The 15,286-nt window shown below is 39.3% G+C and overlaps 1 protein-coding gene across 1 annotated transcript; it reads left to right on the top strand.

Annotated features, from left to right (window-relative positions):
• Window positions 1-4,972: 4,972 nt before the first annotated feature.
• On the top strand, window positions 4,973-13,689 carry ca4a (carbonic anhydrase IV a). Its single transcript, XM_038707506.1, has 8 exons — window positions 4,973-5,127; window positions 8,788-8,832; window positions 9,718-9,882; window positions 9,977-10,122; window positions 10,880-10,972; window positions 11,076-11,139; window positions 11,229-11,392; window positions 11,858-13,689. Exons 1-8 carry the CDS (start codon window positions 5,064-5,066, stop codon window positions 12,035-12,037), a joined length of 921 nt encoding a protein of 306 aa, XP_038563434.1. The 5' UTR covers window positions 4,973-5,063; the 3' UTR covers window positions 12,038-13,689.
• Window positions 13,690-15,286: the final 1,597 nt, after the last annotated feature.

Genomic DNA, 15,286 nt, shown 5'->3' with positions numbered 1-15,286 from the left:
CGTGTGTGTAGCTCTGGAAAAGTATTTAAAGGGTCTCGAGATGAGTCCAGGTGTGCCATTTGGATTCTCATTAGAAGGACCAAAGCGTTTAAAAGTGTTGATGGCCGTCTATCAGGAAATCATGGGTCTGGAATAAATCATAGGCGACAATGTGTGTTGAAATCAACCTATACATTAAGAGATTCAAATGCACTGTAAACTTAAGTAAAGGATCTAAATACTTCCACTGAAGTACATGTACCAATACAACAGGGTAGAAATACTCCATTCCAAGTAAAAGTATAGCTTTCAAATCCTACTAAAATAAAAGTACATAAGCATTATCTTAAAAAATGTAATTAAAGTATCAAAAGTAAAAGTACTCCATGAATATATCTGAGCAGTTTAGAGGGGAGATGTCTCTTTGAAACATGCAAACAACTCCTAGACATCTGACACACAAGAGGTCACAAACCAAAAAGGTGGTTTAATCTTCAACAACGTGTTTACTTTTATAATCTTGCCAAATATTGTTTTATGTAAAATTTTAAACTAAGAAGTAACTTAACCCCAGCTGTCAAATGAATGTAGTTGATGAAAAGTGCAATATTTCCCTCTGAAATGTAGTGGAGTAGAAGTAGAAAGTAGCAGAAAATGGAAATACTCAAGTATCTGAAAGCTTTATTACAGTACTTTAGTAAAAGTACTAATGGTACTGGTAAATGAGCTGATGGAGAAAGATGAAAGCAAACTTAACTGATGGAACAACCTACACAGCACAGGAGTGACAGAAAGGTGATGTGAATATAAACTCCCTAAAACCAGTGTGCTGGAGTACAGAGCCAAATCAATGAAAAAATATGCCACTGTCCAAAAACTGTAGTTTTGGTTACATTGCCAAGTAAGGTGCTAAATGTGAACACAGACCAACAGATGGACCAATGGTGGGATGTGAAGGATTAACAGACAATATTCTTTATTAAATAGTCTCACGTTGTGTCAGATACTCTGTGTTGTCAGTTTTGTTTTCTGAATCATTTTGCAGAGGTTACTGAACATCAGAGGTGGACAACATCTGTGGAGATGAATTCTGAAGTACTTGTTCTTTACTTGAGTATTTCCTTTTAGTCCACTACATGTCAGAGGAAAAGATTCTACTTCTTACACTACTCATTGTAGGTAAATCTTATTTTAACACATGATGCACTGATTTACAGTAAATTAAATGACCCAGCAGTACATAAAGTTAAAGTTAGCTCGCCCTCGACCAGCTTGAACATGAAAATGCTGCCTACATGTTAATGCACTGGTAACAATAATAACTATTATATAATATATAAGAAAAAGAAGAAGAAGAAGACTGACAGTGGCCATTTTGCATAATAAATGTCTTCACTTCTTATTCCATTGATTTGTGATGGAGTATTGTTCTATTTTTGTATTACTACTTTATTCCCCCCTAGGCGTGGTTTGATATGTATAAAAATGCTCTGCTTTGAATAACAAAAAAAGTTGAATTCACTTATAATAATAATTTGTCAAATTACATCTACACCTTCTTCCTCACTGAAACCTCCGCAATGCAAATATTGTTCATTTCAACAGGTGAACTGCTGGATACAAGATGTCTATTCTGAGTGAATGTGCGTTGGAAGTTTCAATTTTCCATATCACACGTCTGTAAGTTGCATGCTGGACCACAACTGGCTTCCAAACTAGTGGTGATGGTTTAAATTCCTCATACATAACATGTTAAACTCAGATTTAAGGTGAGCACAGAGAAACTTCCCCCCTTCAGAAGAATGTGAAAACATCCTGCTAATGTCATACTCTGCACAAATAACACAGTGAAGCTCAAACCTCTAAATAAGGGAACAAGAAGAAAAACACACTCTTCAGTGGAGTAAAGAATCTGAAAACTTCTCCAGAACTGGGAAGCACATTAATGGGAAAAAAAACACCAATGCTTTTCTTCCATTTGTCCACCAGATGGAGCTTTTTTATCAAAGAAAAAAAAACACAAGGAGGTAGCAAGACCAACACTTTCAGCAGATCAAATCAATATATCTTTGGATCACAGTAATGATTTCTTCATTTTGTTTCATTTCAGTCATTTTCTTTCTGTGAACATGTGTTGAAAGTGAAGTTGATTTAGGAACATATGAGGCTACAGAGGTGAAACTAACACCGTTATACTATACCTGATGTTTTTCCCTAATGTCCACACACACACATACACACATGCACTACATGGGGAAAGAAAATCTATATGAGAAGAGACATTATCATGCCAATATCCCATTCCTGGCAAAACTCTTCAAGAAGAAACAACGCAAGCTAATTTCATGATTTTTAGGAGGAACTTCCTCCAATGTCCCTCACTGTACTCACTCAGCATGATCAATAATTCAAGCTGAGGGTATTCTAGGTTTCCACTCGGTGAATGAAAATAAAGGTGACAGCTCCAACTTTTCTGTGGAAAAGTTGAAGAGAAATGTTGAAGGTTTTTGCAAAGCTTTGCACTGACTGGACAGGTTTTCTGGACAAGGTGAACTAGGCTGGAAAATTAACCTTTTCAAAGATTTCACTTGATGTCCTCTTTTAGACATGTATGTGTGACCTGCCAGTGTGTCAGTCATTACAAACGCATGCTGTTCAAAAGCACAGACCTATTTTGAATTCTAGTATAGATCAAATGTAACATATGTCAGTGTGAATGTCAGGAAAATACAGTGGTGGTAAGTCCCTAAGTCAAATTTTGAGATTTTTGTACTTGAGTTTTTCTATTTTATGCTACTTTATTCTTTGACTCCTCTACCTTTCAGAGGTAAGTCTATTTACATTTTAGTCCACTACATTTTTCTATAGTTACTAGTTACTTTTCAGATGAAAACGCATGATCAGTTTGTAAAATATATTGCATTATTATAGATTAGTTATAATCAGCCCCACCTTCAACAAGGCATAAGGTTATTTATTTGTCATTATACAGCACAAGGTTGTGTAACAAAATTTTTTTTGTAGTCCCTTCAATCTAAGTGTTGGGTAGTTCGGGGTAAGACGCCCCCCCTAAGCTCAATGTCTATTTGCTGACACATAAAATAAGATTTGGTAGGGGTTTTGTATCTTGGAGATGGCAATACTTAGAGTAACATAATGTAAAGTAAAATAAATGCTCACAGTCGACAAATTAATTTGAATTTAATCAAATGTAAGTTCTAAGAGAAAGGCATTTTTCCCACCTACTGGGGTAAGATAAGAACATATTATTATTAAGTAAAATAAATAGCTACAGTTGAAAAATGTATTTGTATTTAATCAAATGTGTTTTTTAGGAAAAAGGCATTTTCCACATTGCCTTAAGTTTTTAGTTTTCCTATAATTTATTTCTCAGACTGTTGAATAGTGAGGTAACTAGGACCTAGCAGGATTAGCAGAAAGTCTGAGGTGCAATATGCTCTTCCCAGCTAGCTAGCAAGAAATGTGATCATATGTGGGCCTATAACCTCAGAATTTTACCTCAGACTTTCTGATTGTAAAGTTGCTGGTTGGCTAAAGGGGCTGTGTCTAAATAACATCTAACTTACAAACAATCAACCATAAAGGGGCAAGGTGACGGGGGACGAGGGGGAAGATGTCTTACCCCAAACATACTAGCATTTTTCTTCTTTAACCAAAAACTATAAATCTCTTGCTCTCTAAACAATTTCATAACTTATCTCAAGGCTCTCCTTAATGTAAATATATATAAATAAAAATTAAACACAATTTCCTTTTAAATTACATCTTATTTTGAATAACAAAAAAATAGATCACCTTAGGACAGAATGGCTCTGATTTAGTACAGTGAGACTAGGGGTAACCAGAAGAAATGTTGAGATAAAAAAATTGTGACATTTTTTGCTAGAATTACCTTAGGGGGGGGGGGGGGGGGTGTCTTAACCCATGTTACCCTATGTTAAAATATAGTAACATATAAAACAGTATAGTTTAGTTGTATAGTATAGTATAGTATATAGTTAATTATATACATTTGAAGGCCTACATGTATGTATTCACCCAAATTCTGCAGTGCACTTTTTGAATTTGCATCTTAGGTGAATGTAAACTGCAGTAAAAGGGGATAATAAGGTGTCATCTTCGCAATAAAAAGTCTGACATTTGGGAAACAGTGTACATCTTGACTGAGTTTCATCGATGTAAAACACAGACTCATCTTATCGGAGTCATGGGACAACTTCACATATTATAGCATCAATGATGATAATAATAATAATGTTAAAATTAAATAATAATATAAAACTGACAGGGGTCATTCTGAAAAATTTGTTTACTTTACTTACTGACTTACTGAAAATATTTGACTTCAAGACTTTTATTATTTTACTAGTGTGCTACTTCTACTTAGGGAATTATGCTAATAATCCTAATATTATATAATATTAATTATAATATATATTAATACTTCTTCCACCACTGACAAAATGATACCCAAACATATTTGATTATAAAAACATGGAATATTTTGTTTGAATATTTCTGTTAAACATCATGTAGCATCAAAATGCTGATACAGAACATATGGTTCTGACAGTGTGAAATACAATGATTATTTGAATCTTAATTTTAATGGAACAAGGGGACTTAGGAGCAACAGAGGTTCAGTTCACTAATGATAATGTACACCTCATATAACGCTGTTTCTTTGCAGTTAATCCTCTGAGAGCCACCTTGAGGGACTTGAGAAGCGATGAGCTGCCCGCATGATGATTAACTCCATCTGATTTCCCTCACAATTATTTCTCAAATCACCAGGAAGTGATTCCCAACCACACCATGGCAGTAATGACTTCATTAGATTTGGGCTCCTGCACACCAGGAGCCCATCGATTGGCCCTATCATTGGAGCTCTTATCAGTGTAGAGCTTTATTAGAGACGGTGGCCAAAGGGGGAGGGGCCAGCCCTTCTTTCCTGTCGGGGTATGGTGATAAATAAGTATGAGACCCCCTGCAAGAATGCGATCACATTAGAAATAACAAGTCCTTGTGTTGCCTTCCCTCGGTCGAGTCAGAGACGCTCCGAAATGCAGCATCTAATCCTGCCCGTTCTCCTGGCAGCCATCTGGACAACCTGCACAGGTTCAGGAGGTGAGTCTGTTTTCATCCATAGCAGGAAAATAGGTGCTTTTATTTACTGTACATCTCCTACAGAAATGGTCGTCATCTAATATTACAAGGAAAGCTTTTTTCATCCTGTCTTTTAACGGCTTATGTCTTTCTTAAATGTCTGGTGAAAATATCTGAGACTATATTACATCTAAGCACGCAATTGATTATTAATATATTAATTAATGTGAGCTATTTCGTTTTAGTAACACAAAACAATAAATATGAAGTGAATTAATGCAAAGGTAAGCTTCTCAGTGAGACCAGCAGGGTGAAGTTGGTTTTTACCATTTTTTTCCAACCGTGGCTTTATTCAGATAGAAAGTTTTGCGGCATCCCAATAATCTAAATAAGATCGACATCCAAAAATAGATTAAGAAAGATGCTCTACAGTGGGAAAAAAGCGGAGTCACCAAACAGCACCTAGTACCAAAACCGCCCGAATTGCGATCTCTCCGCGCGTGCACACATACACCTGCCCTGTCCATCACACTGACGTGGAACCGGCCAGTCCTCCATGTGTCCGACATGCTCATCTACATATTGCATTTTCACTGCTGAGCAGAGCTCCCTGTTCAAGGGCACTGACACACAAGACGCACAGATCCAGTATCAGGTGTGCCAAAGACAAAAGCAGGCAGTTCGGACCGCGCTGAGTGCCTCTATGGTTCGGACAGCCCGCTGTCTCTCTCGCTCTCTCTCTGTCTCTCGTGCACTTGCTCAGATCCATACTGAGCCAATGACAAACGTTTGCGTCCTTGGTGCCGCAGAGAGAGGCGTCTGACTGCGCACCGCCAATGGTTTGGCACCAAGACTCTAATGGAGTAAATTATCAGTTATTAGTGACAGACTAGTGACTGAAATGAACAGGATTTTTGCTTTTTGTCACTGGTTAACGAATTAATTCCAAATACATCTCTTGTATCTGTCTTTAAAATGTGGTCGGATTAGACTCTAGGTTGTAATTCATTTTGACGTACTCGGAAGTCAAATTAGGCTACGCCATTAGATGCAACCATTTAGGATGAATAAAGAAAAGAGTACGGTTTCCTGTATCAGCCCACAGCTGTTTGTCATTCGTGCGCTTTTAATGTAGTCAAAAGCTCTAAAATATCCCAATAGCACTATTTCGCTGATTTGTCTGTGAAGATTCTCAGACTGCCAGGTCGTAGTTATCCAAGGAGGGTTAAATCAAGGGCAACTGGATCGATCGAAGATAGGCTACTTGAAAACGTTTCGCCTCTCATTTAAGAGGCTCCTTCACTTCTAACAGACTGACAGTGTTTAACATCTGTGGTGTCGTTATAAATGTTATGGATACGTTTGAGATGGTGGATGAACAGTGCTCCTTCATTCAGTGTCTAGGACGACCATCGTGCGCTTATCGTTGCACCCTGTGGAGCAGCTGCAGCGCGTGTCTGTGTAGCTGTCCCTATATTTCATGCCAAGGACCCGCAGCTATTCAGTGGATACAAGTTTTGTCCGAGGCGTCTGCATGAGAGAAACATTTTGGTGAAAAAGGGAGAACCTGAGAGGACAGTCAAATTCGGTATTTTCTAATTTGTAGGTTGGTGGAAGTTTTGGACAGAAAAGAAGAAATGCCTCCGCTTCATCTCGAAGTTGGAGAGCCATTTTGGTGCATGGGGGTTCCGGGATTGGCAGAACATGGCATAGTCTCAATCTGTCCTTTTCTTTTGAGCCGTATTTTTGTGTGAACCGCGGCGTCTGCGGCGCTCAGTTTATGTCTGGCTCTACATGGCGCACACAACACAATGGCATGAAAAGATCCGTCCCCGCGTCAGCGTGTGTTCACATTACGTTTTCACTCTGGTCGACGTGCAGGCAGACGTGGCCTATTTCCTCTCGCTACCTTTTGTTTATTTCATGCCCGTTTCCTCAGTTTGCTGTCTTGGCAGAGCTCTCAGCTCAACTGAAGCCCATTCATATTGTTCATTTGCTCTTCGCCCCACTAGCCTAAAGATCAAAGACAAGCGCCGATTGGTCGAGAATTGTGCGGACAGAAATCTGATTGGCTGAGATCAAAGCAAGCGACTATGAGCCATAAAAAGATGTTTTTACTTAAAGGCAGTGATGGGGGAAGCATTCATAGTCTTTACTTTTCTGAAATAGCTTAGTGGAGTTGAAGTATAAAGTGGTATGAAATGGAAAATACCTAGAAAATATATATTTAAGTACAGTACTTGAGTAAATTAGTTACATTCCACCATTGCTTGCAGGAAAAACACAAGCAAACATTATTCGGCCATGACTGATGACTGGTTTTAGTGTCACAGATTTAATTGGTAGGCTGTGCCTTATGGGACTCACACAGCTATGGCACTGAATGCTCCTGTGATAAAATACATTTTAGCTGTGGTCTCACTGCAAACTTCTGAGGACTTCTGAGGAGTTTTTTATATACCACCAACCTCGAGTCAATTAAATTAATCATAATCCTCTAATGACCTCAGAACCCAGGATGTAGTGGCAAAGTAATTAGAAATTTCTGAGTTATATGCAAATACTGCAACTTTTTAATAAAAATTAAAAAGATAAATCTAAGAAATGAGCATCTCTCTATTTACTGGGACCAGTATGCTGAATGATGTTTGCCTCGGCTTAATTTTTTTTTAGTACCCATTATCATGCAGAAAGTGACACTATTTCACAGCTACTACCCAACCTTGAGTTAAGGTTTGAAATGAATCATAATCCTTTTATTCCCTCAGCACCCAGGATGTAGTGGCAAAGTAATTAGAAATTTCTGAGTTATATGCAAATACTGCAACATGAATAAATATTAAAAAGATAAATCTAAGAAATGAGCATCTCTTTATTTACTGGGACCAGTATGTGAATGATAGCACTTGTAAAAACGCCCCGAACCCCCATTTTGAACACCCAAAATGTTTTCCTCCCTGCTTCGTTTATTTTCAGTATCATTATCATGCAGGAGCAGGAGGAAAAGGCTTACCAACATGGCAAAGAAACCAAGCACTGACTTCCTTCACAAACACCGGTAGAAGTCCTCATACCAGCCTAACAACAAAGCCAGAGACCCTCCCCATAGTTTTTTTAATGGCATGTGTGTTTTTCATAAATATTTGATTTGTGAGATAGCTGCAGATGTTTGTCTCTGAGCATGGGGTGGAAACATGCAAACCAATTGTGAAATATTAATAAACCCTCTCCCACATAAACATCTGAGAAAGGAACCTTGCTGATGCAAAAGATTGACTCTGTGTTTATTCTGATAATGGGGAAAGATAAAGCCAGCTTTTTTGTGAATAGGAAGACAAATCCTGTGTATAAGGGGTTTTTGTATGTCCGGAGATAATAGCTGACTTAAACCGATAGGAGAACAATTTCCTGTTTGCAGTAAGGAAAAAAATTAACTATTAATAAAAGGATATGTTTGTAAATACACATAAAATTGTGAGTGTATACGTTGAACAGAAACATCCCATTCTGCTCTTACAATAGGCTGAGGCTTTTTGTGTCACCAGAAGGTTAACAATGCAGGGAATTGACTGATTCGTTGGCATCAAGTGTGTGTTTTATGTTCTTTACATGGAAGCGTGCAAGCTCCAAGAAAATGAAAACCTTTTCTTGACTAAATTGATTTGCTTTTCTGTGTTTCAGATTGGTGCTATCAGTCCCAGTTCACCTGTGATCATCAGTGCAATGGTAAGCTTATTTCAAAACAAATTAATATATAATAATAACTTTATTAACATATCACTTTTCAAAAGCAAGTAACAAAGTGCTTCACAAAAGGCATACAACCAATAGATGTAAACAATTAAGATGAAAATAAAGAGAAATTTAACAAATGAAATTAAAAAGAACAAATGCATTGAAAGAACAGCAACCAATTTGAGCAAATGCAATTTTAAAATAATGTGTTTTTTAGGAGAGATTTAAATGGTTATGAAGACCTGGCTAGTCTGATTGCAGGTCGTTCCAGAGTTGAAAGGCCCTGACTACAAAGGCCCGGGCTTCTTGGTTTTTAGCCTGTACCTGGAAATTAGACATTATAATAGAGACCTACCAAAGGATCTCAGGCTGTGCTCAGGCTCCCATAGGGTTAGCAAATCAGAAATACAGAGAGCAACCAAATCTCTACATGCCCTACTGTATACAGACCTGTATTTGCATCATATTGAAAATTTTACCTAAAGGTAACATGTAGTTGTTGAAAAGTAAAGGACCAAGGACTGATCCTTGTGGTACTTCATGCATGAATTGGGTAGTGGAGGACTAACAATTCCCTACAGTCACACAAGATCAGAGAGAAAGGAATAGAAAACAATCTAAAACTCTACCCAGTATGCCTACCCGATGTTAAGACAGTCAATTTAAGTGGTCATCTGTATAAAAAGCTGCAGGAAGATCTAAAAACAATAAAAAGCTGTCAGCTGCTAAAAGAAGATCCTTATGATTACAAACCCTGATAAGTGATGTCTCAGTGCTATGACCTGCACTGCATCCAAACTGAAGTTTATCCAAAAAAACATTGAACAGAAATCAATCAGTCCAACTTGCTTAACTTAGATGTTTTTCTTGTTTTAGTGCCAGACTTGTGGAACCACGCCAACAGCAACTGTGCAGGAAAAAAACAGTCACCCATCAACGTCGTCACCAGAAAGACTTTGAAAGACGAGCGACTCACTTATTTCAAGTTCGGAAACTACCAGCAGATATTCAAAGGCACCATCAAGAACAACGGCCACTCAGGTGGGTATATTTTCCATTAAGAATCAAACAGCCATCAGTGTTTTAGAGCTGTTGTGTTAACTCTTTATGCTCTCTATGTGTGTGTCCACTCCAGTTCAGGTTGGAGTTCCTCACCTGAGCACCATCTCAGGTGGAGGCCTGCCTACCACCTACAAGGCTGTGCAGTTCCACCTGCACTGGGGCAAAAATGGAGGACCCGGCTCTGAACACACCATCGATGGGGAGCAGTATCCCATGGAGGTACCTGAACCTTAACATACAAAGCACACACAGCCTGTAGTCAGCTGTTCCTGTCAGAATGACAGTGGATGAAGAATGACTGATGTGTTGATCTGGATCACATGAAGGCAGCTGGATAGATATACATGTCATTTACATTAAAGGTGTTAAAGAGGTGGTATTATGCTCATTTTCAGGTTCAAAATCCTATTTTATTGACTAGCCACTCAGCAAGCATTATGAAACGTCATTTCATTGTGACGTCACAAGAAAGGGAAGTAAAGGCTAGACTACAAACGAGCTGTTTTCAGGCAGTTCAGAGCAGAGTTTTCTGTGGGAGATGGGAACACCCTTTGGGCATTTTCACTTTGCAAACCTGTTACATGCACAAAAAAGATATATAACTCAATAAAGGAGAGGGAAAAGGCCAAAAATCATAATACCACCTATTTAAACAGGCACATATGACGTCTTCAAAACAAGAGATCATGTTGCACTGTTCATCTAGTGAATTCATATCATTCATGACACATTGTTAGATTTGTTAATAAAGCTTGTTTTATCAGTCCTTTAAAACATGCTTTTGATGAAGAGCAGGTTAACTGGAACTGATATCGGTATCAGCTACTATTGTTAGAGCATGAAATCTACTATACAAACGTTGCAACTGTCATAAACTGACAAAATCGTGACATTTTTGTTGGTCCCGTTTACAATAAGAATATACACACCATGACTTTATGAAAAAGTGATAACATCAGCAATATTTTCTCAACAGCTGCACATTGTTCACATGAAGCACCATTACAGTGACCTGACAACAGCACTATCAGACCCAGAGGGAGTTGCAGTCCTTGGGTTTTTCTATGAGGTAACCATTTAGAATCCTTCATTGTTGAAATCCAATTTCTATCACCGAACAGACCTCAAGCTGAAATGAAAAATTGCTGAAATGTGTACATTTCCATTTTCAGAGGTCCAACAGTGCAAACCGAAAGTATGACCCCATCATCAATTCTTTGCGAAGCATCAGAGATTGTAAGTATCGAAGTTCAATATAACCGACTAAAAACATGGCTGCACGGCTAGTGTTGCTACTGTTTAATCTGTGGCCTTTTTGTTTTCAGATAGCAATACATCTGTGCTCACTGTCTCCCTGGCACAACTAATCCCATCTGAGCAGAATTTAACCACCTATTACCGCTATAGCGGCTCTCTGACTACCCCAGGGTGCACTGAGGCTGTGATTTGGACTTTGTTTGAGAATCCCATCCCTCTGAGTATGGATCAGGTTAGGATTTGTTTCTTTTAAATTAGAAGAATGCAAATTTGTATTTGTTTTTCAAAACAATATTTTCTTTCTTTTGGTTACAAGGTACAGTTTAAGGTATTCCATTAAAACCACACCCATTAAAAATGTTTTCCTGAACAGTATTTAGAGCCAGACCTGGACTTAAGTAAAAGTACTGATACAACATTGAAGAAGAAAAAATAAAGTTCTGCTACACAGCTCATGTTTTTGTACAATTCTTGTAATTATTTTGTGAAATATGATTATTTATAACAATCATTACAATTATTATTAATTCAAGTACTTCAGTACTGTACTCAAGCACAGTACATGAATAAATGTACTTAGTTAGGTTCCACCCCAGGAACACTGCATTTACAGATTTAGTCAAACTGTCAAACTGTCTTGATGATCTCTTTTCAGAAACTGGAGCCTTACCTCTGTGTTTATCTTCTATTCCTCCAGCTGCAGGAGTTCTTTGAGCTCAAGTTTCATGATGGAAAGCCGATGGTGGGGACATTCAGGCCTGTCCAGCCACTGAACGGTCGACAGGTGTTCCGGTCAGGAGGAGCGATGGTCCTTGCCAGCTCAGCCCTCCTTGTGGCCGCCATCGCCACAGCCTTGGGACTGTCGCGACCCAACTAGAGCGGGGCATCCCATGCTGCACTGCGACATCCATGAACACAAAATAAGTTCTGTATCACTCCTCAGCTGAACCCTGGTTTTTTAACAAGTTCACCGCATGGATTCTAAGATGATCGACCACGTCGTAGTGCAGGCATGACTCATCTGACAACACTCTCTCTTACAACACAAATGACAAAGGTGTTCTCGGAATGCCTTATGAAAGGTGTTGTAAGGGTTATGATAAACATTCATGCATGCATAGTGAAGCAGTAGGTCTTATATCAGGATCATGAATGTGCCATAAAGCAGGTTACCAAGCATTTGAAGTGACAACTGAATTCAATCACCAGATCCCTTATCAACAATACTTGGGTTTCGTGCCCTGATTTTTCACGGCATCATCCTATAAAGATCAGCACACACACACATGCTTGTAAACTTTAGACCTCACCCACCTCGTCCAATGTCAGGTAAATTTAGTCTCTGCTAATGTCAGTGCGAGTTGCCGATGGCTTGCGCTCTAAGTGCCGATGTCAGCCCCATGACCTGGCACGTGATGTGTTGTTCTGTGTTGTTCTGTGTTGTTCTATTAATAGCAGAACTGAGTCACAAAAAACAAGCTCCATTTCCAAGCCAGCGGTCAAAGGAGTCAGCAGTTTGGCTTTTCTTTCCAAGTCCAGGAGCACACAGTGCAGCCGTCAGGTGAACCCTCCACAGCCAGTCAGTCAGCACTTGGTTAGGGAAAGGTGGGAGGGGGGTGAGGTCTTGCCTTGCATAGCATGCTGTTCTGACAGCAAAACTGCAGTCTATCCCCCTGCAGCTAGAGGCTACTGACACCTGAGACAAAGATGAAGATGCAGAGATGCTAATGCTAATGGTGCGTCACAAAGCAAGTGGCAGCTTGGTTTCAGGGAAACGGGGAACAGGAAGCGTCTGCAGCGTGAGGAGACAGCAACACTATTGAGAATCAACCAGCACATAAAATGTCACTTCTCTCAATGCCGTTACTTTTTAATGTATCTCAAACACTCGCATGAATTTGCATGTCTTGATGTTCCAGATGTTTATTATGAGCTACATATACATGACTTCTGGCGTGAAGCTGCACATGCAAATCCGTGCTCGTTAAACTCATACACACACGTCAGTCACTCCATTTCACATTTTTGACCTGTGAAGTTCACTGAGCTTATCTTGAGAACATGTGACTGTGTTCATGGCTTGTATTACAGATGCACTGAATGTTATCGACTGTGAATTACAACCCACTGAGTTCTCCCTCATTTATTCAGGAGGACTTGTTATGTATTCTTGTGAGAGATCTGTGCAATTTTCAAGACAGAAAGATTTGCTGTGATGATCGAGCAAAGAATCTGTATATATTCCATTGTTTCAGAAGGCATCAAGTTATATTTCTATGATGTGTCATTGTACACATGTATTTATGTACTAAATGTGTATATTGATATGAGACAGACAGTTATTGTTATTTATGTACGCAAAGTTTATATAGTACTGAATGCAAACCGATATATGAAGCATCGAGTTGTTCATGACCAATTGACTTTACTTATGATGTTCATGTGTATGAGATTGTCAGGTTGTAATGCTTGAAATTGTCATAAATAATATGGAGAATGTGTTCCAACAAAATAATAAAACTACTTATATGCCTTTTTAATGACGGTCTCTTCTGCTTGCATGGTCACAATTCAAGCTATTTGAACCGATCAAAACAGCATTCAGCCACACTGTCAGTCCCGCCCCTGCATCTCTGCACTGTGAAAACTGATATTAGAATACACTCTGTTGGCTCTGTTGTTTGTCTGCTAGCTCAGACACACAGACAAGCTTCTCACTTTCCTGTCCGATTCCCCTTAAGTCTGTCAGGAGAGTCTGAGAGCGCCCGTGGAGCTCAATCTCTTAATCCTTTTCTAATTGACTTCATGTTATAGAGGCCACACAGCTCACTATCAAAGCTGCACGAGGAGTAACACATTCACTCTAAAATCTATGAGACAACACACACCTCTCTTTTTCTTTACAGGCCTCCAAGACAGATTGCAGGTGCTTTTACAAACTTCCTCCCCTTTCAAGTTACCCCCCCTCCCCCCACACTGTCATTAAAGAATCAAAAGGCTTATTGTGATGGACAGGCTTAGGAAGACAGCAGCCTCTCACAGAGCCATGCATGGAAACAAAGAGAGGGTATAGACAAAAGCTTATATGAAAGCCCTCCGTTCATTCCCCTGCTCAGACTTCTATTGCTTCTTCAGTCAAGCATCAGGAGGGACAGAGGATCAAAGGGTGGATTCTTAATATCTAGCAGCAGTATCTTGGTCTTCTAAACAGGACAGCACCCATAAAACCTCACTGACTCCTACATCTCCCCTCAAATGACCCACATCCCTGGGGTACATGGGAAAAAGGACGGCATTCTCCCCGGGAGAAACCAGAGGCATCCTCACACTGAAACACACACAGCAGCCCATCAGATAGCCAGTTGCAGTTAAAAGTCACTGGGCCGGTCTTTGTCCATGTGGTCTAGAGAAAAACAAACACTGTCACCTTTATGGCCTCTCTATGTGATGTCCTTATGTCCTGCATCTCAAGCTTGAGATGGAAGGAAGACGCAGTCTGCTGATCAATGATAGAATGTGTGAGTCTCTACGCCAAACTGTCACAAAGAGATATTTGTTGCCTAATCAACATTGCTCTAATCCAATTGATGCACCGGCTAACCTAGTTATTGTGCTGTCAGTGAAATAAGTCACAGAGGTGTCTGCCAACTGTGGCGGTCATGAACATGTAACGTTAGCCAGTGGTGAAAAATAACCCATCTCTTGTTCAGTAAATTGGCAGCAGTGAGCCAGTGACTATGGCCCCATGTGCTCTGTTTTTACAGGGATAAGAATCTAGAGGAAGCAATAGAAAAGGGCCAAACTTTCATTTCCCCTTAAATTAAACTCAGGAGAAATAGGCTATGAGCAGAATGTTGCTTTGTCCTTCAAAGTTTAGCACACAATGGCTTTCATTCAAGGAAAATGACACAAACACTGTAGGGGACCATTAACCACTAATATCTTTTTAGGAGCTACTTATCACAGCACAGACACTGTTGCAGCCATTAGCATACATTTCCCATCAGTGGGGATAATATCCTGTCATTTATACACAGCAGCTGATATCGGTTTATATCCAGCGCTGTGTGATAAACGATTAGAACGAATGTGAAGCGACTTAGAGCCTTTTGATCTCACTGTGTAG

The sequence above is a fragment of the Micropterus salmoides genome, unplaced genomic scaffold (assembly GCF_014851395.1).
Source record: "Micropterus salmoides isolate LMB-PRFRI ecotype aquatic unplaced genomic scaffold, ASM1485139v1 Ms_hic_scaffold_9, whole genome shotgun sequence".
Lineage (NCBI taxonomy): Eukaryota > Metazoa > Chordata > Actinopteri > Centrarchiformes > Centrarchidae > Micropterus > Micropterus salmoides.
The sequence above is the reverse complement of the archived record's forward strand: the minus strand, read 5'-3'. Positions and strand labels throughout refer to the sequence as shown.

Excerpts from the sequence above, each read along its gene's own strand:
- ca4a (XM_038707506.1), top strand. The coding sequence starts at position 5,064 with ATGCAGCATCTAATCCTGCCCGTTCTCCTGGCAGCCATCTGGACAACC. Across the intron at positions 8,833-9,717 it reads CTGTGATCATCAGTGCAATG|TGCCAGACTTGTGGAACCAC; the intron begins GTAAGCTTATTT and ends TTCTTGTTTTAG. Across the intron at positions 10,973-11,075 it reads TCCTTGGGTTTTTCTATGAG|AGGTCCAACAGTGCAAACCG; the intron begins GTAACCATTTAG and ends TTCCATTTTCAG.